The sequence below is a fragment of the Erinaceus europaeus genome, chromosome 11, assembly GCF_950295315.1.
Source record: "Erinaceus europaeus chromosome 11, mEriEur2.1, whole genome shotgun sequence".
NCBI classification, from domain to species: domain Eukaryota; kingdom Metazoa; phylum Chordata; class Mammalia; order Eulipotyphla; family Erinaceidae; genus Erinaceus; species Erinaceus europaeus.
Genome location: NC_080172.1, coordinates 89,797,136 through 89,819,203, shown reverse-complemented (window position 1 = coordinate 89,819,203; position 22,068 = coordinate 89,797,136). Strand labels below are relative to the sequence as shown.

General features: G+C 38.8%; 2 protein-coding genes across 3 annotated transcripts in view; one reads left to right on the top strand and one right to left on the bottom strand.

Annotated features, from left to right (window-relative positions):
- Nucleotides 1–22,068, top strand: part of VAV3 (vav guanine nucleotide exchange factor 3) — a 351,109-nt gene that overhangs the window by 120,292 nt on the left and 208,749 nt on the right. The gene's annotated exons all lie outside the window — the stretch shown is intronic.
- On the bottom strand, nt 7,694–8,051 carry LOC103118106 (small nuclear ribonucleoprotein Sm D2-like). Its single transcript, XM_060200999.1, has one exon. The coding sequence runs from the start codon at nt 7,979–7,981 to the stop codon at nt 7,694–7,696; it is 288 nt and encodes a 95-aa protein (XP_060056982.1). The 5' UTR covers nt 7,982–8,051.

The window sequence follows — 22,068 nt, the reverse complement described above, 5'->3', positions numbered from 1 at the left end:
TGATATCCACACTCTTCTTCTCTCTAGAAATGTGATCTCCTTTGTTCATGTGTTAAATATTTTATTCACTTTGAGTTCTTCTCATTGGGAAGTTAGGTCGTGTTGATTTCTCAGTCTTTTGGGTTGTGTCTAATTATAGTAGTTACTCCACCCAAAAATATTGCTTAATTGACAGTGAACAAAGGAAAGCTTCAGGAAACATTTCTCAGAAAGGAACTGTAAAGTTTCGTTTATTTTTTCGGTTGCCAACAATAACACAGAAATTAAGGGAGAGGGGAAGGTAACAAGTGTATCTTAGAATAATTCTTAAGCATCAAAACCACATCAGATAATACAATAGTCCTTTTCCATTTTGACAAGTTCTTCTCAACCTGTGAGCAGTTTGGAGTAGATTGTTTTTAGGAGAGCTAAAAATATATTCTCTGTAGTTCAGCACTAGGAATTTAGGAAATAAATATTCATATTCTTTAGCCCCAAAACTTCACTTCTAGAAACCAATTATTGGGAAATACACACATAAACAAATAGTTAGATATAAAGTATTCTTAGCATTGCTACTAATTGTGGTAAAGTGGGAAAACCTCATGTCTTAGTGGCATTTCAGTGTTAATAGAACATTGGTAAGTACATTCTAGTCTCTTTATGGAACATTGTGTAGCCTTAAAGATAATTATATATAAAAAATCAGGCAATATCTGGGATTAGAGCATCTAAAGAATCTCATGCCCTGTATGATAGTACCATTCCTACAATGAAACAATATGTTACTGATTATTTCTTAGTTGTTATAGTTAATATAAATTAATTTCTCAGTAGTTATGAAAAAAATACATACCAAGACACCATTTTGTAGGAAAATGAAATGCAGGGTTTAAAAAAAATTTAATAGCTGTGACAATTTTGAGTTTTATTATTTTGTGTTTTATATCTTTCATATTTGACTTATCTTTTTCTAATCACTTTTCATTAAAAAAACCACATTCTTCCTATGCCAAGCCTATTATTTTTTAACTCATACTGTGATTCTTGCATTCTGTAATAATTATTGGTCATTTTAAGAATTAATATTACTTATGCCATATGTGTTTCATATTTCTACTGAAGATGGACATTTGAGCTTCAAAACTTAAAAAAATCTTAAGTCAGCTAGGTCTCTCAGGATATTGTGTAAAATATCTCTATTTTGAGACCTAATTAAATATGTATGCTGAAAGCATTTTTCTAAACATGCATTTGGGTTCTGAAATCAATCATAATCTTTCAAGTGCGTGAAAATAGCCAAAATTATGTCTTGCCTGATCACTGGAACACTGTATACTCCTCTATGTAAATCATTAAATCCCCACACTTATTTGTAGATGTACAAGTTTCTTTAAGGCTGAGGTGGGGATTTATTTTCTGCCAAGGGCCATATGGATACTTAGAACATCATTTGAGAGCCATATAAAATTATTATCTTAAAACTCAGTAATACTGAATTTCAAGTTGCACCTGCAGCTGGGGCCAGATAATATGATTTCAGGGGGCAGTATATGGACTATGGGCGAGACATTCCCTCCATTGCTTTAGGGAAAGGATAATTCTGGGTTGTGGGAAAAGTCACAATGCATTTTTGCATAGAAAATATTATGACTTTTCTGACAACCCAGTCTTTTCTCAGTGTCTGTTTCCCCTTGTTCTGGTTACTAATATTTTGCCATATTCACAATGGAAGAAGGAAAGAATCCAATATGCATCTTCAGTTGATTTTAAAGAGACATTTATAAATGTTCACCTAATGCTTCTTCAAGTTAATATCAGAATACTGTGGATTTACCTAGATCCCTCTTGCACCATACAATTGTGTGTGCCATTCATAGGAATTTGCAATGTGCAAAATGTGCAAAGCTATATACAGCAGCCTTAGGGCACCATTACCTTGAGGTCTCTCATCTGGCTTATTCTTTGGAAGAACTGTGATATTAATTGTCTGGAATCAGTTTGGTGTTACATAATCAAATCACATGAGAGCCTAAAGATCCCTTTTTACTATATAATAGTGAGTATTTTAATCATATTGTCTTTTCCTATAGTGATTAGCAACATCTCCTGGTGAACCACCAAGTTCCAGATGCTACTATTCCATCCTGACTTCCCTGGGCAGATGACCTCACTAGTGCTTCCTATAACATCAGCTCTCCAGAACCCTACCCCACTAGGGAAAGATAGAAACAGGCTTGGGGTATGGATCAGTCTGCCAACAACCATGTCCAGTGGAGTTGCAATTACAAAAGTCAGAACACCCACCTTCTGCACCCCAAGAAGAATTTTGGTCCATAATCCCAGAGGGATAAACAATAGGGAAGTTGCCAATGGAGGAGATAGGACTCTGGTGGTGGGAACTGTATGAAATTACACCTCTGTTACAATTATACCCCTTACAAGTTTGTAAATCAATATTAAATCACTAATACTAATTTAAAAAGCAATTATCTCCACCATATAAAGAGAGAGAAGTAAAGCTCTAAACACCGAGCCTGCCATTGGAAGAAAGTGGCTATAGCTTTTAGGTCTTCCCTGTCAAATAACTACTTTAAATAAAATATTTGAAAAATGCTCAAATGGAAAGTGTTCACATCTGCACTGAACTTATCTTTCTCAGAAAAGTACTTTAATTTAAAGTGCTTATTCTGACTATAAACCAAGATTCAAATGACTTTCAAGTAGTTTTCCTTTGGGTGATTACGATGAGCACTTTAAAATGAAACCCACTGTGTCTCATGACCCTTATCATTAGGTCAGGTTTGCTCTATTATGTTAGATTCAGAGAGAGTTCATTTGGAGGAAAATGGTAGATGGCATTGTCTGCTCTGCTCTACTGTATACATTTGAACTAGAAATATCTTTTTTTTTTTTTTTTTTTGCCTTCAGGGTATTTACTGGGACTGGGTGCCTGCACTACAAATCCACTGCTCCTGGAGGCCATTTTATTCATTTTTGTTGTTGGATAGGACAAAGAGAAATTGAGAGAGGAAGGAAAAAAGGGGAAGACAGACACCTGAGGGGAAAGATAGACACTTTCTGACCTGCTTACTGTTTGTGAAGTGACGCCCTGGCAAGTTGATCCTGGGAGTTGGGCTCAATCCAGGATCCCTGAGCTGGTCCGTGCACTTTGCACTATGTGTGCATAACTCAGTGTGCCACCTCCTGCCTCCCCTAAAATAATAGTATCTTAACAGTAGTGAAAATGGTGCCAAATATTCAGAAGTATGTTTCTACCATCAAGGATTGAAAATAGTGCAAGGTTGGGAGTCCGCAGTAGTGGCAGCAGGTTAAGTGCACTTGGTGCAAAGAGCAAGGACTGGAGTAAGGATTCTGGTTCCCCACCTGTAGGGGAAGCGCTTCACAAAAGGGGAAGTAGGTCTGTAGGTGTCTATCTTTCTCTCCCCCTCTCTGCCTTCCCCTCCTCTCTCCATTTTTCTCTGTCCTATCCAACAATGACAACATCATTAACAACAATTAGACAACAAGGGCAACAAAGGGAATAAATTTTTTTTAAAAAAAGAAAATAGTGAAAGGTCATAATTGGCGAAATCTAGTTACTGTATTAATTTACACAATTTTCTACATTTATGCCACCTGTCAAAGAACCTCCTCTCACTTTTTAAATGAGTGCGACTTGGTTAATACTTAATTTGGCATTCCAACAAAATTTCATTTGAAAAAACTAAATGGAGAACTTTGGATCCTGTATTTTTCTTAATTCAATGTTACATTGTTTTCAATGAGACAGAAACTTAAGTCTCTTCTTTTATTTCTTTTTTGATGCATGGACACTGAAACCAGAAAAAGCAAACCATGAAACTGATTTTGAATCAGGAGATTTGTAGAATAATTTAATATGCCAATACTTTCTGTTGGGTATAAATATGACACTCTACAATTTCAAGTAAAAGCTATAACTTAGCCAAGTGAAAATTACTGTTTCAAAGTGCAGCAATTTTCTTGATAAACATTAAGGTTTGTTATTCTCCATTGAAATTTTGGGTTTCTCACCTCTACACTATCACTTTTTCTCTGAAAAAGCTTTCAGCATCTTTGGTTTTGGGCTTTTGACAATAAATATTTTTGTTAAATGAGGAAGTGCCTCCACAAGGCAGTGAAAAACCAGTTTGGAAAAAAAAAAACCAAACTATTCTTTGTAAGGATTTCTATTCTTTGCCTTAAAATTTATTCTTTTCTAAATGAAAGCTTATGAATACTTACTAGTAAAACTTCAAACAATGCCCAAATAAATGAAAACAAAACAGAAATGGAAACCCACTGTGTGTTGCTAGTCCTGCCTGTGTCCTAGAATATCCTGTTTATTAAAAGTACAAGCACATTGGGCTGGGGCTTGGGAAGGAAGGCTTTGCCTGCCTTGTTGTTATAGCCAGGCCTGAGAGTAAGTTTTCTTATTTATACACAAGCTTTTTCATTTGTATAGACTGGTGAGAAGAAAAGAGGCCTTTTCAAACAGACTAGCTATTAGAAAGTAGAATTCAAGTAAATTTTCAAAAATATTGTGAATTGTAAATTCAACTTCATTGGAATTTTCCTTTGGTGGGTTGTGTTCCCTCTACAAGACTGTGTCACTTAGACTTCTGTGTTGCCATTCTTCAATTTTTAAATCAAGTAAAGCTAAAATGGAATAAATTGTACTATTTTTGTTCTCGCACTCATTTCTCCATGATGTGTCAGCCTTTATCATTGTTTTTATTTTTAATGCAGATCAAAACCTGCAATTTCAGTGATAATCTGAGAATTTATTTTAAAGACAAATTCTTTTTTTTCCTTTTGAAAATTTATTTATAAAATGGAAACACTGATAAGACCATAGGATAAGAGGGGTACATATCCCATTCCCTCTCCCCTCCCCTGATAGCTTTCCTATTCTTTAACCATAAGGGAGTATGGACCCGGCGTCATTATGTGGTGCAGAAGGCTGTAGGCCAGGCACACATTGCACAAGGTACAAGGGCCAGCATAAGGATCCCTTTTCGAGTCCTGAAGGGGGTGCTTCAGGGACAGTGAAGCAGGTCTTCAAGTATCTTCCTCGACCCCTCTCTGTCTTCCCCTCTCTTGATTTCTCTTTGTCCTATCCAACAACAACAGCAATGGAAACAATAACAGCAACAAGGGCAACAAAATGGGGGAAAATGGCCCCCAGAAGTAGTGGATTTATACTGCAGGCACAGAGACCCAGCAATAACCCTGGAGGCAATAAATAAATAAATAATGAAAACTGTATCTATCAGAGGGAAAAAAATGTCTTGGGAACAAAATCATCACTTTGCCCATCACATCAGAGCTATGTTTTCATAGTGTTTGAAAGGGATTATTTTTCTGTCAGTTCTTGGTAAATACTCAGACACTAAGGGAAAATCAGATTATCCTGGATTAAGCATAAACACTCAGAGGAGCTAATGACTAAAAAGTATTTCATTTTCATTACAAAATATTTGAGTTCCATAGATATAAGTCTTTCAGGACTCTTAATCTATAAAACCCTCCCAGAATTTAAGGACTACAAGAAGAATTTTTTACACCACTTCAAAAACCCTAACTCAAGTATAGCTAGTCCTTGATGAGGTGAATCAGCAAAGATATGAAATGAAAGAAAATAATCTCAAAGTAAAACTGTGATAAAAATAAATTACTCTTTTTCTTTCTTTCTTTCTTTATTTAATTTATTTATTCCCTTTTGTTGCCCTTGTTGTTTTATTGTTGTAGTTATTATTGTTGTTGTCGTTGTTGGATAGGACAGAGAGAAATGGAGAGAGGAGGGGAAGACAGAGAGGAGGAGAGAAAGATAGACACCTGCAGACCTGCTTCACCGTCTGTGAAGCAACTCCCCTGCAGGTGGGGAGCCGGGGTTCGAACCGGGATCCTTATGCCGGTCCTTGTGCTTTGCTCCACCTGCGCTTAGCCCGCTGCACTACAGCCCGACTCCCAATTACTCTTTTTCTTAATAAGGCCCGTGAATTTCCAAAAACTGAATAAATCCAACATAATTTAGAGAACATGATTATGCATGATCCTTAGCAATGACTGAAAAGTAGAAAAGCAAAGTATAGAAAAGTAGTGTTAATCAAACAAATATGCATAAACACCCATTTTGTTAGCACTGCCCCATGTATGGACACACAGAGTTGCAAACCCCTAATTATTAATAGTAGATACTGGGATTTTTTTTTTTTTTTTAGCTAGACAATTGTTTGTGGATGTAGCCTGGTACAAATTCAGGCCAGCATCCCTGATGTGAAATACTCTGGAAATATCTCTGAAAATCTTTATAGTTTTGAGTTGGCCATTTCAATCATTGCCACTGGGAGCTGTGTTTAGTATTCACTAGAGCAGAATCAAATTTCTAAATAATTCCTGAAATTGATTCTCTTACTAATGAAACTAGACTCAAATAAGAACTAGTTAAATAAGGAGCTGGGCCATTGCACACCTGGTTAAGTGCACACATTACCAGGCTCAAGGACCTGGGTTCAAGCTCCCACTTCACACCTGCAGCTTCACCAGTGGTGGAACGAGCACTCCAGGTGCCTTTCTGTCTCTCTTACTCTGTATTTCTCCCTCCATGGTTAATTTCTGTTCTGTTAAATAAAGGGGGGGGGGGAGGCTGTTAGGAGCAGTGGATTTGTTATGCGAGTATAGAGCCCCAGCTATAACCTTGGTGGCAAAAAAAACCCAAATAAATAAATAGCCTACTTAAATAATAAAGTAGATTCAAAGAAGGTTTCATAATTTTTTATTTTGCTCAAGTTAAAAAAGTTCCTCTGAAGTTTGGTGTGTCTAGTAGTACACACGCTAGGCTGATTTCCTTTTCATAATGCTTTTCCAATCTATTTTCTTTACTCTCTTGCACGTTTATATAATCATTTCAGAATTAAGGTATAGATAAAACCCTCTCTGAGGTTCAGGCTCATTCGTCTGAAGTATCTTGTGCAGTCACTACATGAGTATACTTAGTATAAATATTTATCTTGTTTTGCTTTATTCCTATCATTATTTTTATCAGAGCTCTGTTTAGTTCTCGTTTATGGTTGTGTGTAGGATTCAACTTACTGTGAAAGTCTTCTTGAATAGCCATTATACTATTACCCCTACCGAACTACTTTTTGACAGTTTATTCTTCAAATCAAAACTCCCTGTTGGGTCCCCATCATAGAAACAATGAAGGCCAGACTCCTTAGCCATTCATTCATAGCTATCTCCAGCTTGCTTCTTCAAGTCTACTTTATATACCACAATGATAAGTCTAAGACCCTTACCTCCTATGCATGCCACACTGTGTTCTCTTACTCAGATAGTTATTGAAGACCCTTGTGCTGTATGGTTTCTAAGCTCTATAGTCAGTATAGTGAATGTGCTTTCAAAATCCTTACTCATGGAGATTATTGCCTGACTCATGGTGATGGATAATAAACATTAACATTACAGATGCAGGAGGCTATGATAGATACGAAAAGAGTTGTGAGATGTGGCACGGATCTTCTATTCAATATCAATCCCTAACTTTAGCCTGTCTGTCAAAAAACAATCACACATTCTTTAAAACAAACAAACAAAACATGAAGCTTTATTGTTGAGTCTTCACATGATGGGGTGGGAGCTGAGGAGGAGGCTGCTACTTGCCAGCGATGAGTTTGCAGGACCAAGATGACTAAATGACTGAGTCCCCATGCAGGAACATCTTGGAGACGTAGCGGTCCTTGTTCACAGACTTCTTTTTGCCTTTGCCGCTCTTGGGGACCTTGGTCCTCATCTCCTTCACGTTCTCCAGCACCGTGCTGCAGTGCCTTTTAAAAGCCTTTAAGTGGCCCAGCAGCTTCTTCTTGTTCTGGCAGTTGATGACCACCTGCGTGTTGTTCTTGACCAACTGTGAGGGCACTGAGAGCAGGCCAGTGTTAAATCCTTCCTCTTCCCACTTCTGCAGCTCCTCTGGAGTCATCTAACTCTTGGGCTTGTTGAGGAGGCTCATGGTGGCTGCCGTGTTGCTCTTAGCTCAGCCGGGTCTCTCCACCTTGCGCCGCCCCCAGAGTATATGGTTTTACCTTCTAGTGGGTTGTTGTCAGCGTGCATGAACATGTTGCCTTAGGTAGGGCACTTGTTTCTGAACTACAAAAATTGTCTTCCTGCCCCACTAGGGAAAGATAGAAACAGGCTGGGAGTATGGATCAGCCTCCCAACACCCAGATCCAGAGGAGAAGCAGTTACAGAAGCCAGACCTACCTTCTGCACTCCATAATGATCCTGGATCCATACCCCCAGAGAGATAAAGAATAGGAAAGCTTCCAGTGGAGGGGGTGAGATATGGAACTCTGGTGGTGGGAATTGTACCTCTCTTACCTTATGGTTTTGTTGATTATTATTAAATCAATAAAAACAACAACAACAAAAACAAAAACTGTCTTCTACTTCTTTACAGCTCCTGCACTGGATAGCTTCAGTGCTTGCATGTGGCAGGCATATGTATACTGGTCAAGATACTACATGCTCTCGGTTAGAACACCCATATGCAGGTGCTAGCTTTTGCTACTTGCGTCTTCTAGAGGAAGGAAATGATGGGACCTAGCATCAAGATGGTTTTAAAGCGCCTCAGATGACTCTTAACTATCAAGCAGGATTAAAATCCAAACAGGGATTCTATTAATATAACACCTTTCTGAACCACTTAAGTCAAATAGAATCAGCATGGGTTTGTTTTTCTTCTTTCATTTAACAACTAGTTGTTAAGCATCTGTTAGTCACTGAGTTAAGTACCCAATGTTTACTAAAATCTTGTAAAACCTAAGAGTTGTAATATAGCCTTTTGCAGCTGAAAGCTCTCCAGTGTTTAACGTTCAGCCAGGGTTAGGGAACACAGGTCTGTAGTATTACAGATACACTGAATTAAATAAGATTTATTATTAAAGTTAATTTTTTTTTTTTTACATTTTCCCTCTGATCTGATTTAGAATTTTAAACTTATGCATGTAGTTTAGATGTCTCTGTTGACACATTTTGATCTAGAAATGTTTTTTTTCAATGTAAGTAATGTTAGAACTCTTGAACCTTGTCCCCTTGCCCCTGCTTTTCAGTTAAGTACATTTGAAAGTAAATACTTTGGTGAAGTATGAAATGACCAGCTACCAGCCAACCAAAATAAAAATATTTAAGGGCTATCTTTATATTTTCTAAATTTTATAGTCAATTCATGTCAACTGATTTGGAATCTGGAAATAACTTGTGGATACTTTTTTTTTAATTCTTTGTGAGCAGGCTGAAATGAAAGATGGGACATTTTCAAGTTGGGGAGTGGGCCGGGGGTAAGAAAAGAGAAAAGAGCATGTTCTTCTCCACTGCCAGATCATATCACTCTTTTTTTTTGTTTGTTTGTTTTTTCCTTTTTGTCCCTGTGCTCTGTGATTTCACCTTTTAAAGTGGATGAAAAGGCATATGGGCAGAACTTAGGAAGTAAGAGTTCTTTGGCAGCAAGTTGTGTGGTTTTTGAAAGTGAGCTGAATTTGGAAAATGTATTGCTTTTGTCTCAGATGCACGATCTATGGGCAGTTTTGAAAATTTGTGTTTACTTGGTTCTTTAAGTCACATAGTATGATCTCAGATTATTTAACGTCTTATAAGCAACCTGTCCTCAGACACCATACACACAGCTAGGGCATCTCCATTTATAGTACTGTGTGAATGCCACAGTGGGCTCCCAGTGTACTGCTAATGACACTGCTACAAGGTCTTCCACTTTGCTGGAGTCTTTACTATAATAATGCAAAATAAGCACTGTCATCTATAGTGCCTATATGTAAACTCTTATTCTTAGTAGTGAGCAAAATTGCTACATAATTTTTTTAAAAATATAGTTTGTATTTCCACTTTTTGAGTAACAGTAGATGTGGCCACATTTTCAGAACTAAAGGTTTTTTTTTTTTTCACTAGATGTGCACAAGCAATTTTTTTGTTTTTTTATATTTATTTTCCCTTTTGTTGCCCTTGTTGTTTTTCATTGTTATTGTTGATTTTCATTGTTGTTAGGACAGAGAGAAATGGAGAGAGGAGGGGAAGACAGAGACGGGGAGACAAAGATAGACACCTACAGACCTGCTTTATCGCCTGTGAAGCAGCTTCCCTGCAGGTGAGGAGCCAGGGGCTCAAACCAGGATCTTTACACTGGTTCTTGTGCTTTGCGCCACGTGTACTTAACCCAGTGTGCTACTGCCCGGCTCCCATGCACAAGCAATTGAATTACTTATTATAATCCTACCTAGTCCTACAAGACTACTGTAAATTTAAGAAAAAAAGTGGATGTTTGTATTTTTTCCTGATGTCTCACTGGGGAGTTGTATTCCCACCATTTACCTCCAAGTTTTATTTGTTTTGGTATTTGGACCCAGCAGGTAGTTCAAACACTGTACAGAACAGTTACTTACTACCTTTATTATTAATTATATGAAAAAAGGAGCATTGCTGGTATCATTTTGCTGTGTGTGTGTGTGTGTGTGTGTGTGTGTGTGTGTGTGTGTGCTTGATTCTTAGTCTGAAAATTTCTAGTTTAAAACCATACCGGAGAATTACAATAGTCTAAATTTTTAATTTAATTTAATTTATTTATTTGTTTTGCCTCCAGGGTTTCACTGGGGCTCGGCACCTGCACCACAAATCCATTGCTCCTGGAAGCTATTTTTTTCCCCTTTCTTTGTCCTTGTTGTTTCATCGTTGTTGTTGTGATTGTTATTGTTGTCACTGTTGGATAGGACATAGAGAAACTGAGAGAGGAAGGGAAGACAGGGGGGAGAGAAAGATAGACTCCTGAAGACCTGCTTCACCACTTGTGAAGAGTACCACCACCACCCCTACCCCCCCACCCCCGCCTGCAGATGGGGAACCCAGGGCTTAGCCTGGATCTTTAAGGCAGTCCTTGGGCTTTGCGCCACCTGTGCTTAACCTGCTGTGCTACCACCCAACCCCTAATACTTTAAATTTTATGCTCTGCTAGGATTTGTATTTATGATTCTGTATTCTGGATCACTGTAGGTGAAGTGAATGGTAACCGAGTATAAGAAATGTAAAGAAATTAGGAAGAGAAAGTCTGAAATATCAACTAAAGACTCTTGAAACAACTTTAAAATTATTTGCTTTCTCCATAAAAGGTAGTAGCTAAGAATTTTAATGTAGGTGAAATGATGATAGTAGTGATGATAAAATTCACAAAACTGAACTAGATTAAGTTGAAGGGAGTGAAACTGAGGGCTTAGAGACAAATTGGAAGACTCTTCCAGTAATTGAGAAAGGAAGTAGAGAAGGACTGAACTGAAACAGAGACACAGGGAGAGTAAAGAAGTTGTTTGAGGGGGGTTTAAGAGGATTTAAACTTGCAAAGGAGACACATATTTAGAAAGTTTTTCCAGTGTCAATAACATGAAAGAGGTGATTGAGGCTGTGGGTTTATTGGGAATATGAAGGAGAAGTAGGTTAAGAGGAAGTATACCATTTTGGAGTCTTGAGAGGCAGTGTGCAAACATAAGAACACAGAAACAGCAAGTACGTGTTGATATGTAAATAACTACAAGACCTGTGAATGCTTTGTTTAGAAAAGCTTGTTTAATAACCTCATCTCTTAGATCCTGAACAATAGCCATAGTAAACCCCTAGCCCCATGTATTCAGGACTGGGGAACTATAACAAGCTCCTTAGAGAGCCCAGGTGAATCTGCTTAGGAAAAGAAAGTATGTTCCCAGGAGTGTGAAGTATTTTGTGATGATGGAGGAAACAGGGGCAGAGAGGTGGAATCCTTATCAATTGGGCCTCTGCTAACCTGTAGAAAAATCTGGGAAATTCCTAGTCACCCTTCTAGAAGCAGGTCAAGGCCAACTCTTCTTAAATGCCGTTTGAAGCTCCCCTGCTCTCCTTGAGATGAAAGTGGGCATTAGCCAGCCATTTCTTCTGGGTTGAGGTCTGTGTTCTTGCCTTCCTTCCTTATGGAATGTCCCAAGTAAATGTTTTTTTTTGTTGTTGTTGCTTTTTTTTTTTTTTTTTTTTAGATTGTATCATCTCCATTTTGTAATCTTCAACCTGTAGAATATATTGGGGTTGTCTGCCCAAAGTGATTGCTCAATCAATGTTCATTAAGTAAATACAGAAGTATATATATGACAGGGTGGTTATATACAAAGTATACTATTCTTAGAAAAGAAAAGGGACCTGGATTCTGGTACCAATTCTGCTACTACTAGTTTTTTGATGCTGTGTAGTTCAGTCAATTTTTCTACCTTTTTTTTTTCTTCAAAGGATGAGCCTTAGAATCTAGAGAATAAATACTCCTCAAGAACCCTAAGTTTCAGGAGATAAGATGCAGAATTTTGCATATTTGTGTGCGTGTGCATTTAACTATAAGTACATCATTTTTCATCCTCAGGAAAGGAGCAAGAATTTTCATCATACTTTTAAAAGGATCTGTGATATAAAATAATGAATAACAACTGAATAAAACATGGTGATGGCTTTAGGATTTCTGTTCCCTGAAACTCATAGGATGCAGTTGGTAGAAATGACCATATGGTTGGGGGTGGGGGGACTCAGTGAATTAGAACATGTCTTGAAATTGCATTTAGATGACAAGCTCACTTTAATTACATAAATTGCTATTAAATATTGGGGTCAGTGAGGTGTGAAGGTCATGGTGAATGGGGGGAGTTATGTGCTAAAACGTCTCTGAGTCCATCCCTTTGCACTGTTACTTCTTAGAACACTTTAGCTCTGTATCAGCTAAATGTAATTCTTTCATCCATGTTAGTTTCCTGAGTCAACCAGGCATGGAGCATTTTTTTTCTTTCCACTGAAGTTTATTTTAGCAAGGTCAAATGTATTTATTTTTAGACTTTTGGAGATGATTTCTCGTGACTAAAGCCCTTTTTTACTTAGTATTTGGATTAAACGTTATTTAGTTGGAAGCAAAAAATGAATAAAAGAGAAAAGTTTACTATTTATATTCCTTATTTTTGGAAACAAAATGATGTAATTATAGACTTACTGTGAGCAAGTATTAGCAACCATTGCACTCAAAATACTGTATAATCTACAAATATATTTAAGGTAGACCTTATATTTTATTTTCTGAAGTATTGTTCACATGTAAAAATAGCATAAGTATAGATAGTTTTGTATATGTCCTCCCTTCCCTTCCCTCCCTCTCTTCTTTTCCCTTTCTTAATTCTATACCAATGTGCTTTCTCTTTTAGTATTAAAATTTTTTTTGTGGTAGGTAATGTTTTTTATTTGAATTTTTTACTTAAGGGAAATAAAATACAGAGCATCTTAACTCCTATGGTTATCTGTGTAATGAGAGAGGGAGCATCTATGTTAGTGAGAATGAGTGGGCTTTTAAATCTAGAAAATGTTCTAACCAATTCAGTATATGACTTTCCTAAATGGAACTTTATTTTATATTAATCTTCACTTTTGATGAGTCAAACTTATATGTATAGAATATTTTTTTGTATTTATGATCATTATCAAGGCCTGAAAAATTTGTAATTTGGATCCTTTTAGCCTGTATAGATAACTCTGTTAGTGAAAGCAAATTTATTTTCTATGTCTTGTAATATAATTTCTATTATATTACAACAGAAATAAGGTTTCCTTCATTTTACTTTGCTATTCTATTTTGCTTGAACTTAGAGAAGGTGCTAAATGAGCTTTTCAACAGCTTATCTACATTATTCAAAGGGACAATTTGAAAAATGTAAACATACATTTTAGAAAAGCTCTAAAGTATATTACTAGAAATGCCACTAAGGCTACAGTGTATCCTGACAGGGCAAATTACTGTGTGAAATTAGAATTGCAAAGAAAATTAAGATAATGAGTTCTGTTGATTTCCTAGGAGAGTTGAAGTGAGATATATTGTTAATCTGCAACTCACCATCTGGTCAGGTTTAGAGTTAGGACTCATTGTCAGAGAAATCTGGTGCCTGAGGTGTTCGGGTAATAGCAGTCCTCTGTGCCTTTTTTCAGTTGCCTCTGATCTAGTCTGTATCCTGGACTTCATTCTGAATCACTCTATCCAGGTGTCCCAGGCCCACACTTTCAGCTGTGTCCTCTGGAAGCTAGATTTGACCTCTATGACTGGGGGTACATACTCTGAATCTGCAGAACCTTCAGTGAAGCATCTCTGCTCAGCTTTAACTCCTTGATTCTGACTTTAGGACTTGCTGCAGTAATGCTATGGGTTTTTTTGAACTGTCTCTTGTTCTTGGTACTCAAGCCTGAATTCACCTGAATGCCTTTGACCTCCCTGCACCCACCACCACACACACACATAGGGTCTCTTCCCCAGGCACTGTTTCTGAATCCAGTGCCTCCTTCATAAGTCATACTTGTAGCCCTTCTTTGGGTCATTGAAAGGGGTGAGAGGTAAAGCACTAGAATGGGCATATCAAAGAGATTCCTAATTATTAACTTACTGCCAGATGTGTGTGTTCCCCATGGCTCCCTCTAGTGACTGACTGTAGCCATGGCTTCCTAAATGTAAGATCTTGGAAGTAGGATCACATATGGCTTCTGTGTGGGTGACTAGCTTTAATTACAAATTAACAATATTAACATCGTTAATGTGTTTGATAAACAAAGAGTGAAAATGTTCCAAGATCTCATGAAAAGAATAATTAAAATGGGTAGTGTTATTGGCATTTGATGTTGCCATTTTGCTTTTGAAAACTTTTATTTCTTGGTGTTTTAATTCACTAATGAAAAAATATCTGCTAATGAGATGTTAAAATTAAAGAATTCGAGTACTCCTGGTGAAGCAGTGGCTAAATTCTTGGACTCTCATGCATGAGGTCCTTAGTCAATCCCTGACAAAAAAGGTATCAGAATGATGCCTGGTTCTTTCTCCCTCTCCTCCTGTCTTTCTTATTCTTTATTTAATTTAATTTAATTAAATTCTTTAAAAAAGAAAAATAAATCTTAATCCTTTCTTAAATAAAAAAAAGAAAAATAAAGCACCACAATGTCAGTATAAATATTAGGGAGAGAAGGGGGAGAACCGAACGAGGTACATGTCCTGGAGAGCCTGGTTAACTTTTTCCAGTGCCAAGGAGGCTTCGGGGGTTAACATACGCTTTGAGGAGGGCTGTTTGTTTCCTTTTAACAGATCGAACAGTAGTTGCAGGCAGCTTGTAGGCAGATAAAGATACTGCCTAAGCCAATTCAAATTTCCAAGAAAACTTTGTAAAGAAGCAAGAGTGAGATTAGAAGTAAAAGTAACACAAGGTTTTAAAGGACGAATCTGCATTAGGGAAATCTCTGAGCCTACAAAAGATATTGGAGGAATTAGCTGTATCTTCTCAGGAGCTACATTAAGTCCACTTCTCTTTAAGGCAGGGATTAGAAAATCACGTAGGGCGGAGAGATCTGTATCTAATTCTCCCCATATTAACACGTCATCCATATAATGAAAAACCTTAAGGCCCTTATGAACATATGGAAAAAGGGCAGATTTAACAGCCTCTTGACAAATAGTAGAACTATTAGCCATGCCCTGGGGCAGTACCACCCATTCAAATCTATCTGCAGGGCTGGCATTATTAATAGAAGGAACAGAGAAAGCAAAACATTTACAATCTTGTGGGTGTAAGAGAATAGAGAAAAAACAATCCTGTATATCAATAGCTATGATTGGAATTCCTGTGGGAATTGCAGAAGCAAGAGGCAAACCCCTTTGGGGGGGATCCCCAGACCTGCATGGTTTTATTAACTGCATGAAGATCTTGGAGGAGGCGCCATTTTCCTGAGCGCTTTTTAATCACAAAGACTGGAGTATTCCATGGGCTCCGAGAATGACGAATGTGTCCCAAAGATAACTGCTCTTGGACGAGTTCTTTTAAAATTTCTAGCTTCTCCCTAGGCAAAGGCCACTGTTCCACCCAGACAGGCTCATTAGAAAGCCAATCTAAGCGGGGAGTTCTGTTACGAACAGTGACAGTTAGTATTGGGGATGCTGGTTGGGTCTAGCAGTCTCACAGGAGTGAGTGTGGTGTCCTGCAGAGGTGTCTGAGGATATCACTACATCTAAAGATTCCAGCAAGTCTCTTCCCAATCAATTGGTGCTTATATCAGCTATTAAAGGCTGAAAGCATCCGGTAGTCCCTTCTGGATCTTCCCACACAAGGGAATCTCGTGTGCGGAATGCCTGAGTCAATCCTCCAACACCATGTAAGCGTGGTCCTGGGAGGAGTTCCCAACTCTGGGGAACCTCTGCTTGTCTTAATATTGTCTTATCTGCTCCCGTGTCAATCAAACACTTAAAAGGAATATTACCAATCTTTACTGTCATAGTTGGGTGACCCCTTTCTAAAATGGGTGGTCCATAAAATCTCAGGCTCCGAATTCGAGCTGTTCTCTTGCTCCAGCCGGTTATTTCTATGCTGGAAGTTCCCACATACCACGGGTTCCTCATTCTGCTCACCCTCTGTTATTGTTACTTGGCGTGGTGGGTGTAGCGACGGATTGGGTCCCAAGCTGGGTTTCTGTTTGTGGAAGAAGGGCACAGTACCAAGCGGGCGACCTGCTTCCTTCCCTCTTGGGGGCGGGGCTAAGGGAAGCCCCACACCTAGTTTAAATCCCTGTTTACATTTGGCAGAGGCATGCCGTTCCTATGGAACCTTGACCAACAATCTCTCCTCCAGTGAAATCCTTTCTGGCATCTGGGACAAGGCATTCGTGGTCTCTGATTCCCTGTCTGGAGGCGGGGTTGCCCTGACTGGAGGCGGGGTCACGGTCTATTTTCTGGACATTGGTTACGCCAATGCCCTTGGCGACCGCACTGAAAGCAAGCTCCTTTTTGCTTATGTAAGGTAGCTGTATAGTCCTTGAAAAGAGCTTGATCTGAGATCCTGTGTAGCTATGATCCAAGTATCTGGGTGTTCATTTTTAAGAGTGATACAGGCCTGTCGAAAATGTGGAAACATTCCATCCCAGACTATGGATCGCAGGAGGAGAAAACGAGCGTCAGGATTATAAATCTTCCTTTCCAAACTCGACTGGACCCTGACAATAAATTTAGCGAGGGATTCATCAGGTTCTTGTTGAAGGGAGAGAATGGGGGCTGAGGCCACTCCCATAGGTGGTGTTAATCACTCCCATGCTTTTAATGCACACAGGCGTACCTGATCAAAATACCCTGGTGGAAACTTGGCTTCCACCTGTTGAATCCCTGTTTCTCATTGGCCTGTTCCAAACAATGCATCAAAATTCCCCTCTGGCTGATTTTGAATATTTTTCTGCGATTGTTGTAAACATTCGTCACGAAAAAATGCCTCCCATTGCAGGAAGATGGGGCCTGGGAGCATAGCATGAGTTACATCCCTCCAATCTTGGGGGTATTAAGGTTCTGAAGCAGGCCTTGTAAAATGGACCTGGTCCATGGGGCATGAACACCGTCATCCTTGATAGCCTGGCGTAGTTCCTTCAGGTCTGTGGCAAAATATGGATACCAGGCCTGAGGTTTTGGTCTATTGGGGGCGACATTGACCAGAAATGTGTGGACTTGCTCTGATAAGTGTGTAGCGGTAGGAGGAGTCACCAAAGTGGAAGCTTCTGGACAAAACAAGCGGCCGAAGAAGTGGTTTTGTAGGCTACAGGGGAATTTGGACATGTGTCTGTCAAAATGGGGGTGGGCGAAGAAGCAGCCGTGGAGGCAGCAGGAGGTTCCGGACACGTGTCTGCCAAAATGGGGGTGGCCGAAGAAGTGGCTGTGGAGTCCAAAGGAGAATTCAGACACATGTCTGCCAAAATAGGGGCCTCAGGACAAGATGCCAAAATAGGGTCCTCAGGGCAAGATGCAGAGGAATTAGGGTGGGTCAGGATCACGACAGGCCTTTGCTTCTTCTTGTTTTTAAGGTGCTGGTTAAGTTCTATGATCACTTCCTTTATTTCTTGGACCTCAGCCTCTAGGTCCTTAAGCCTTTTGAGAGGTTGCCCTATATATCCCTTAAAAGCTGCTATGATGATCAACAGGATATAAGGTGCAGCCCCGAGAAAAATGTCCCAGATATATAAAAATTGTATACTGGAAAAAGAATGCAGAATTTGGAAAAGATTTTCCATGGTGGAGAGATCTCAGGAAAACAATAAGAAAGAAAAAAAAAATCACAGTGCCTTAACACAATATTGCAGATACCCAAAAGGTGTGTACTTATCTAGGATGTCTTCTTGTAAATCTGCTGCTTACATGTCCCTGTTCCGGGCACCAGATGCCCGGATAGCCTGAGGGTGCTTCTTCTCGAGCTAGTGCTCTCTGGGTTGGAGAGAACTCAACTGGAGCCGATCTAGGCTGCTGCATGGGAGAGGGATCAGGAACTCGTGCTGCACTAACTTCGCAGGAGATACACTCTGGAACTCTCTCGGAGCCGGAAAGCAATTTCCAAGTGTCTTTAATCAGAAGAGCAGCTGTTTTTATACTCTCCAAGTAGGGTGGAAACAGGATGTGACATAGAGAGGGTGGAGCAAAAAGTGACTGGTGGAAGATCAGGGTGTGACAAGGAGAGGATCAGGGTGTGACAAGGAGAGGGGGTGGAGCAGGTGAAAATTCTACCACTAAACCACCAATGCCCTGGAGGGAGTGTGGTGCTTTATGTAATGTAAAAGTGATTTATGTAAATAGACCAAAGCTTTGAATGGGAACAAATCAATCCCTATATAGGCATATGGTTAAGCAGAAGCCAGGGGGAGCTGGCATACTACCCAACAAAGGTGGAATGTCTGGCTTCTGTAATTGCTTTTCTGCTAGACGTGAGCATTGGCAGGTTGATTCATACCACTGGCTAGATTGGGGTAGGGCCCTGGGGAGGTGGGGTTCTAGGATTCCTTAGTGAGGTCCTCTGCCTAGGGAAGTCAGGTTGGCGTCATGATAGCATTTGCAACTTGGTGACTGAAAAACAATAATATTAAAGCAGAACAAATTGTTTAGTAATCAGCAACCTAAAGGTAAGAATACAGCAGATGAAATTTGAGGTCTTCATGTTGGAAGAAGCTAGGAAGTCTATTTTAGGTATATTCCAAGGGGCCCATGTCTTTACTAATATTTGCCTGAGCACAATAGCTAACTTGCAGGTGGGCTGAAAGTATCATCTGGGAAGATGGTATCAGAGTTGGAAATAGGACCAGAAAGCTGGATCAGGGCAGAGAGTAGCTCTCAAATATCGGAAACATATATAAATACTGCTAACTGTAAAACCCTATCAGTATGACCTGGGGCCCATGTCTATCCATACTTAGCACTGGAACCTGTGCAACTTCTGTATACCCACCGGTCTAAACTCACATTCCATGGTCAGTTAGGAACATTCTAGGCTGCACTCATTTCAGGACCAGTCTTCCTCGAGTGGCAGAGTATGTTGACCCAGCCTCCCTTCAGAGAGTGGAGCAGTTTCTACTATTGTTGTTCTACATTGAGGACAGGGTTCTATAGAGCCCATAAGAGGGTGAGCAGTATAGCTTCTTATTTCTCCCTGAGAGACATATGCACACCACTCCCACCACCATCCCAAGTGGTGTTCTGGGTACCCACTGCCATCTGAACATTTGATTTTCATAATAGGCTCCAATTTCAGTTATTCTTTTATTCTCCACTTGTGCCAGACTAATCTCTTTATGCATCAGTACATACCATCTTTAATTTTCACAACAACTTTGCAAGGTAGTCATTAGTCAATTGTTTGAGCAATACATGTGTTAAGTAGTTTTGTGTTAAGTAGTTGCTACAGGCTTGGCTGTGAACTATATGCTGGGAAGAGAAGTGAATAAGCAGTTTGATTTCTATGTCCTTAAGATATTTCCCATCCTTGGATAGGAAAGACAAACAAGTCATTAGAATGCCTTGTTATGTTCTTATAATTCTTTCAGGAGGGTATAAATTTAGGCCCATTTTTGGAAGAGCAATGAGTCATACCTTTGGCCTCATCATCTTCATCTCAGACTCTTTCCTGTTATCTTTTCCAGATAACATGCACATGATTGGCATATATTTATCTGGAATGGTCATTATAGCATTGTTCTAGAAGCAAATGTTGAAAAACTTCAGGAGCATGATTGCATCATTGTATTATATATACATATTGGAATGTTATGTAATATTAAAGTGAATAAAGTAGAGCTCTGTGTTGACACAACTGTGATTTATTTCTAAATGATAATCATGTTGTAGAAAAATCTGCATGATAGGAATAGATCACTTAGTAAAGAATTATACCAAGTTCTTAACTCTTACTCCTTCTGGGTAAAAGGTGCCTTGGGAGAGATAGTTCTTCTGTATTACTGTAATTTTTATATTTGGCAAAGTAAACATTAATACTTTTGAAAAAAATTTTAAACTGGTAATGAAATAAGTTGAGGGGTGGGGAGGGGGAATAGTAGCTCACCTGAGAGTATGCCTGCTTTGCCTTATACAAGGTCCAGGTTCAAGTCCTGGCCCATACCACACTAAGGGAAGCTCATTCCATCCATCCATCCATCCATCCATCCATCCATCCATCCATCCATCCATCCATCCATCCATCCATCCATCCATCCATCCATCCATGTGAAAATGTCAGCCTTTAGCAGGGAAGCCCCAACAGTGATGAAGACGGTGAGGATGACAGTGGCTACTAATACTGCTGTTGGCTTCTACTACTACTGTTAATGTGTTAGGATGATGTTATGTCCATATTTCTATGTATGGGTACTTAAAAGTCTAAGACTGAAGATGAAATGCAGAGAAATCTCTCAGGATAAGGGAACCAACCCCCTGGCCCAGTTCCAGATGTCTTAGTATAGATTTATTATTTCTCACTTAGATATTGAGAGCACCCTCTACTGGAAACCCTAATCCCTTGTTTATATACTATATCCTATAGTCTTCTTATTGTCCTAAGGGATATTTTCCTTTATAAAATCTTCTACAGAATGTAGTTAAAGGCCAAAGAACCTGGCATAAATTAAATCATCTATTCCCAAGCTGTACACATACTCCCTCTATAGAATACACAGTGTTCTAAAACTGTGACATTGAATAAACAGTTTATATTTGCTTTGGCTAAGTTTAGAGTTAATGGATGGACTAGATGTATAATAAGATAGACTCAAAAATGAGTGAGTGTCCCAGAGAGATTCACTCTAAGATGCACTACATAGTATTACCTCACCCACTTTATCTTCTAATATTTTTATTACTAGTACCAAATAGTAATAAATAGTACTCTTAAAAGAAATTAGTTTCATCTGGTTGATTTTTCAGAAATATTTTCACTTTGTAAATTCTTTCAATAGAGGACTAAAGTAATGTGCTGTCATCTGGCTCCCTCTGGTGGACATTGTTATGAAAACTCCAATTTAGGTAGTATTTATTTTGTAGGGTGGGGTGTTGGCAAGATTGAGAATAGCTGTGGTTGTTGGTGGGAAAAGGATCAGATAATGGATTCTCATCATGTAGATACATCGTAGTACAGAGACTATCCCCAAATAGCAAAACTATGTTTGTATTAAAATATAATTATAAAATAGCTATTGTTTTTCCTCATAATTGAATAGGGACACTGCTGGTACCAGAGTATAAAGTAAGTTTAACTGATTATTTAATTATTCTGCCCAAAGAAAGCAACAGATTCAAAGTCTGTTGTATTCTGTAACATCAGAATAAGGTATAAGCAACATGTATACTTACTTCATACCCACTTCAGGATGTTAGAAACTCATCGTTCAAATAAAAATGCCTGGATATTTTCTTGCTCACCTTTTCAACTATTCTCACCTTAACTAACCTCTATAAAATACACATAAAGCAGATAACTACCTCTTCCCCAAAATTAAATATGATAACTTTCTTAAAGGTAATTTTTTTTCAAGCCACCTTTGAAATACTTTACATGTGTTGTCTTTTAAACCACCCCCATGGTCTCATGATTATTATTTAAGAGATATAGGCAGTATCCAAATAAGAAACCCAAAGTCCAGAGATATTGTGCAGTTTTCCTGAGATTATGGCTAATGAATGGTAAATGCAGGATT

What these genes read in the sequence shown, in the direction of transcription:
- LOC103118106 (XM_060200999.1), bottom strand. Translation starts at nt 7,981, where the DNA reads ATGACTCCAGAGGAGCTGCAGAAGTGGGAAGAGGAAGGATTTAACACT.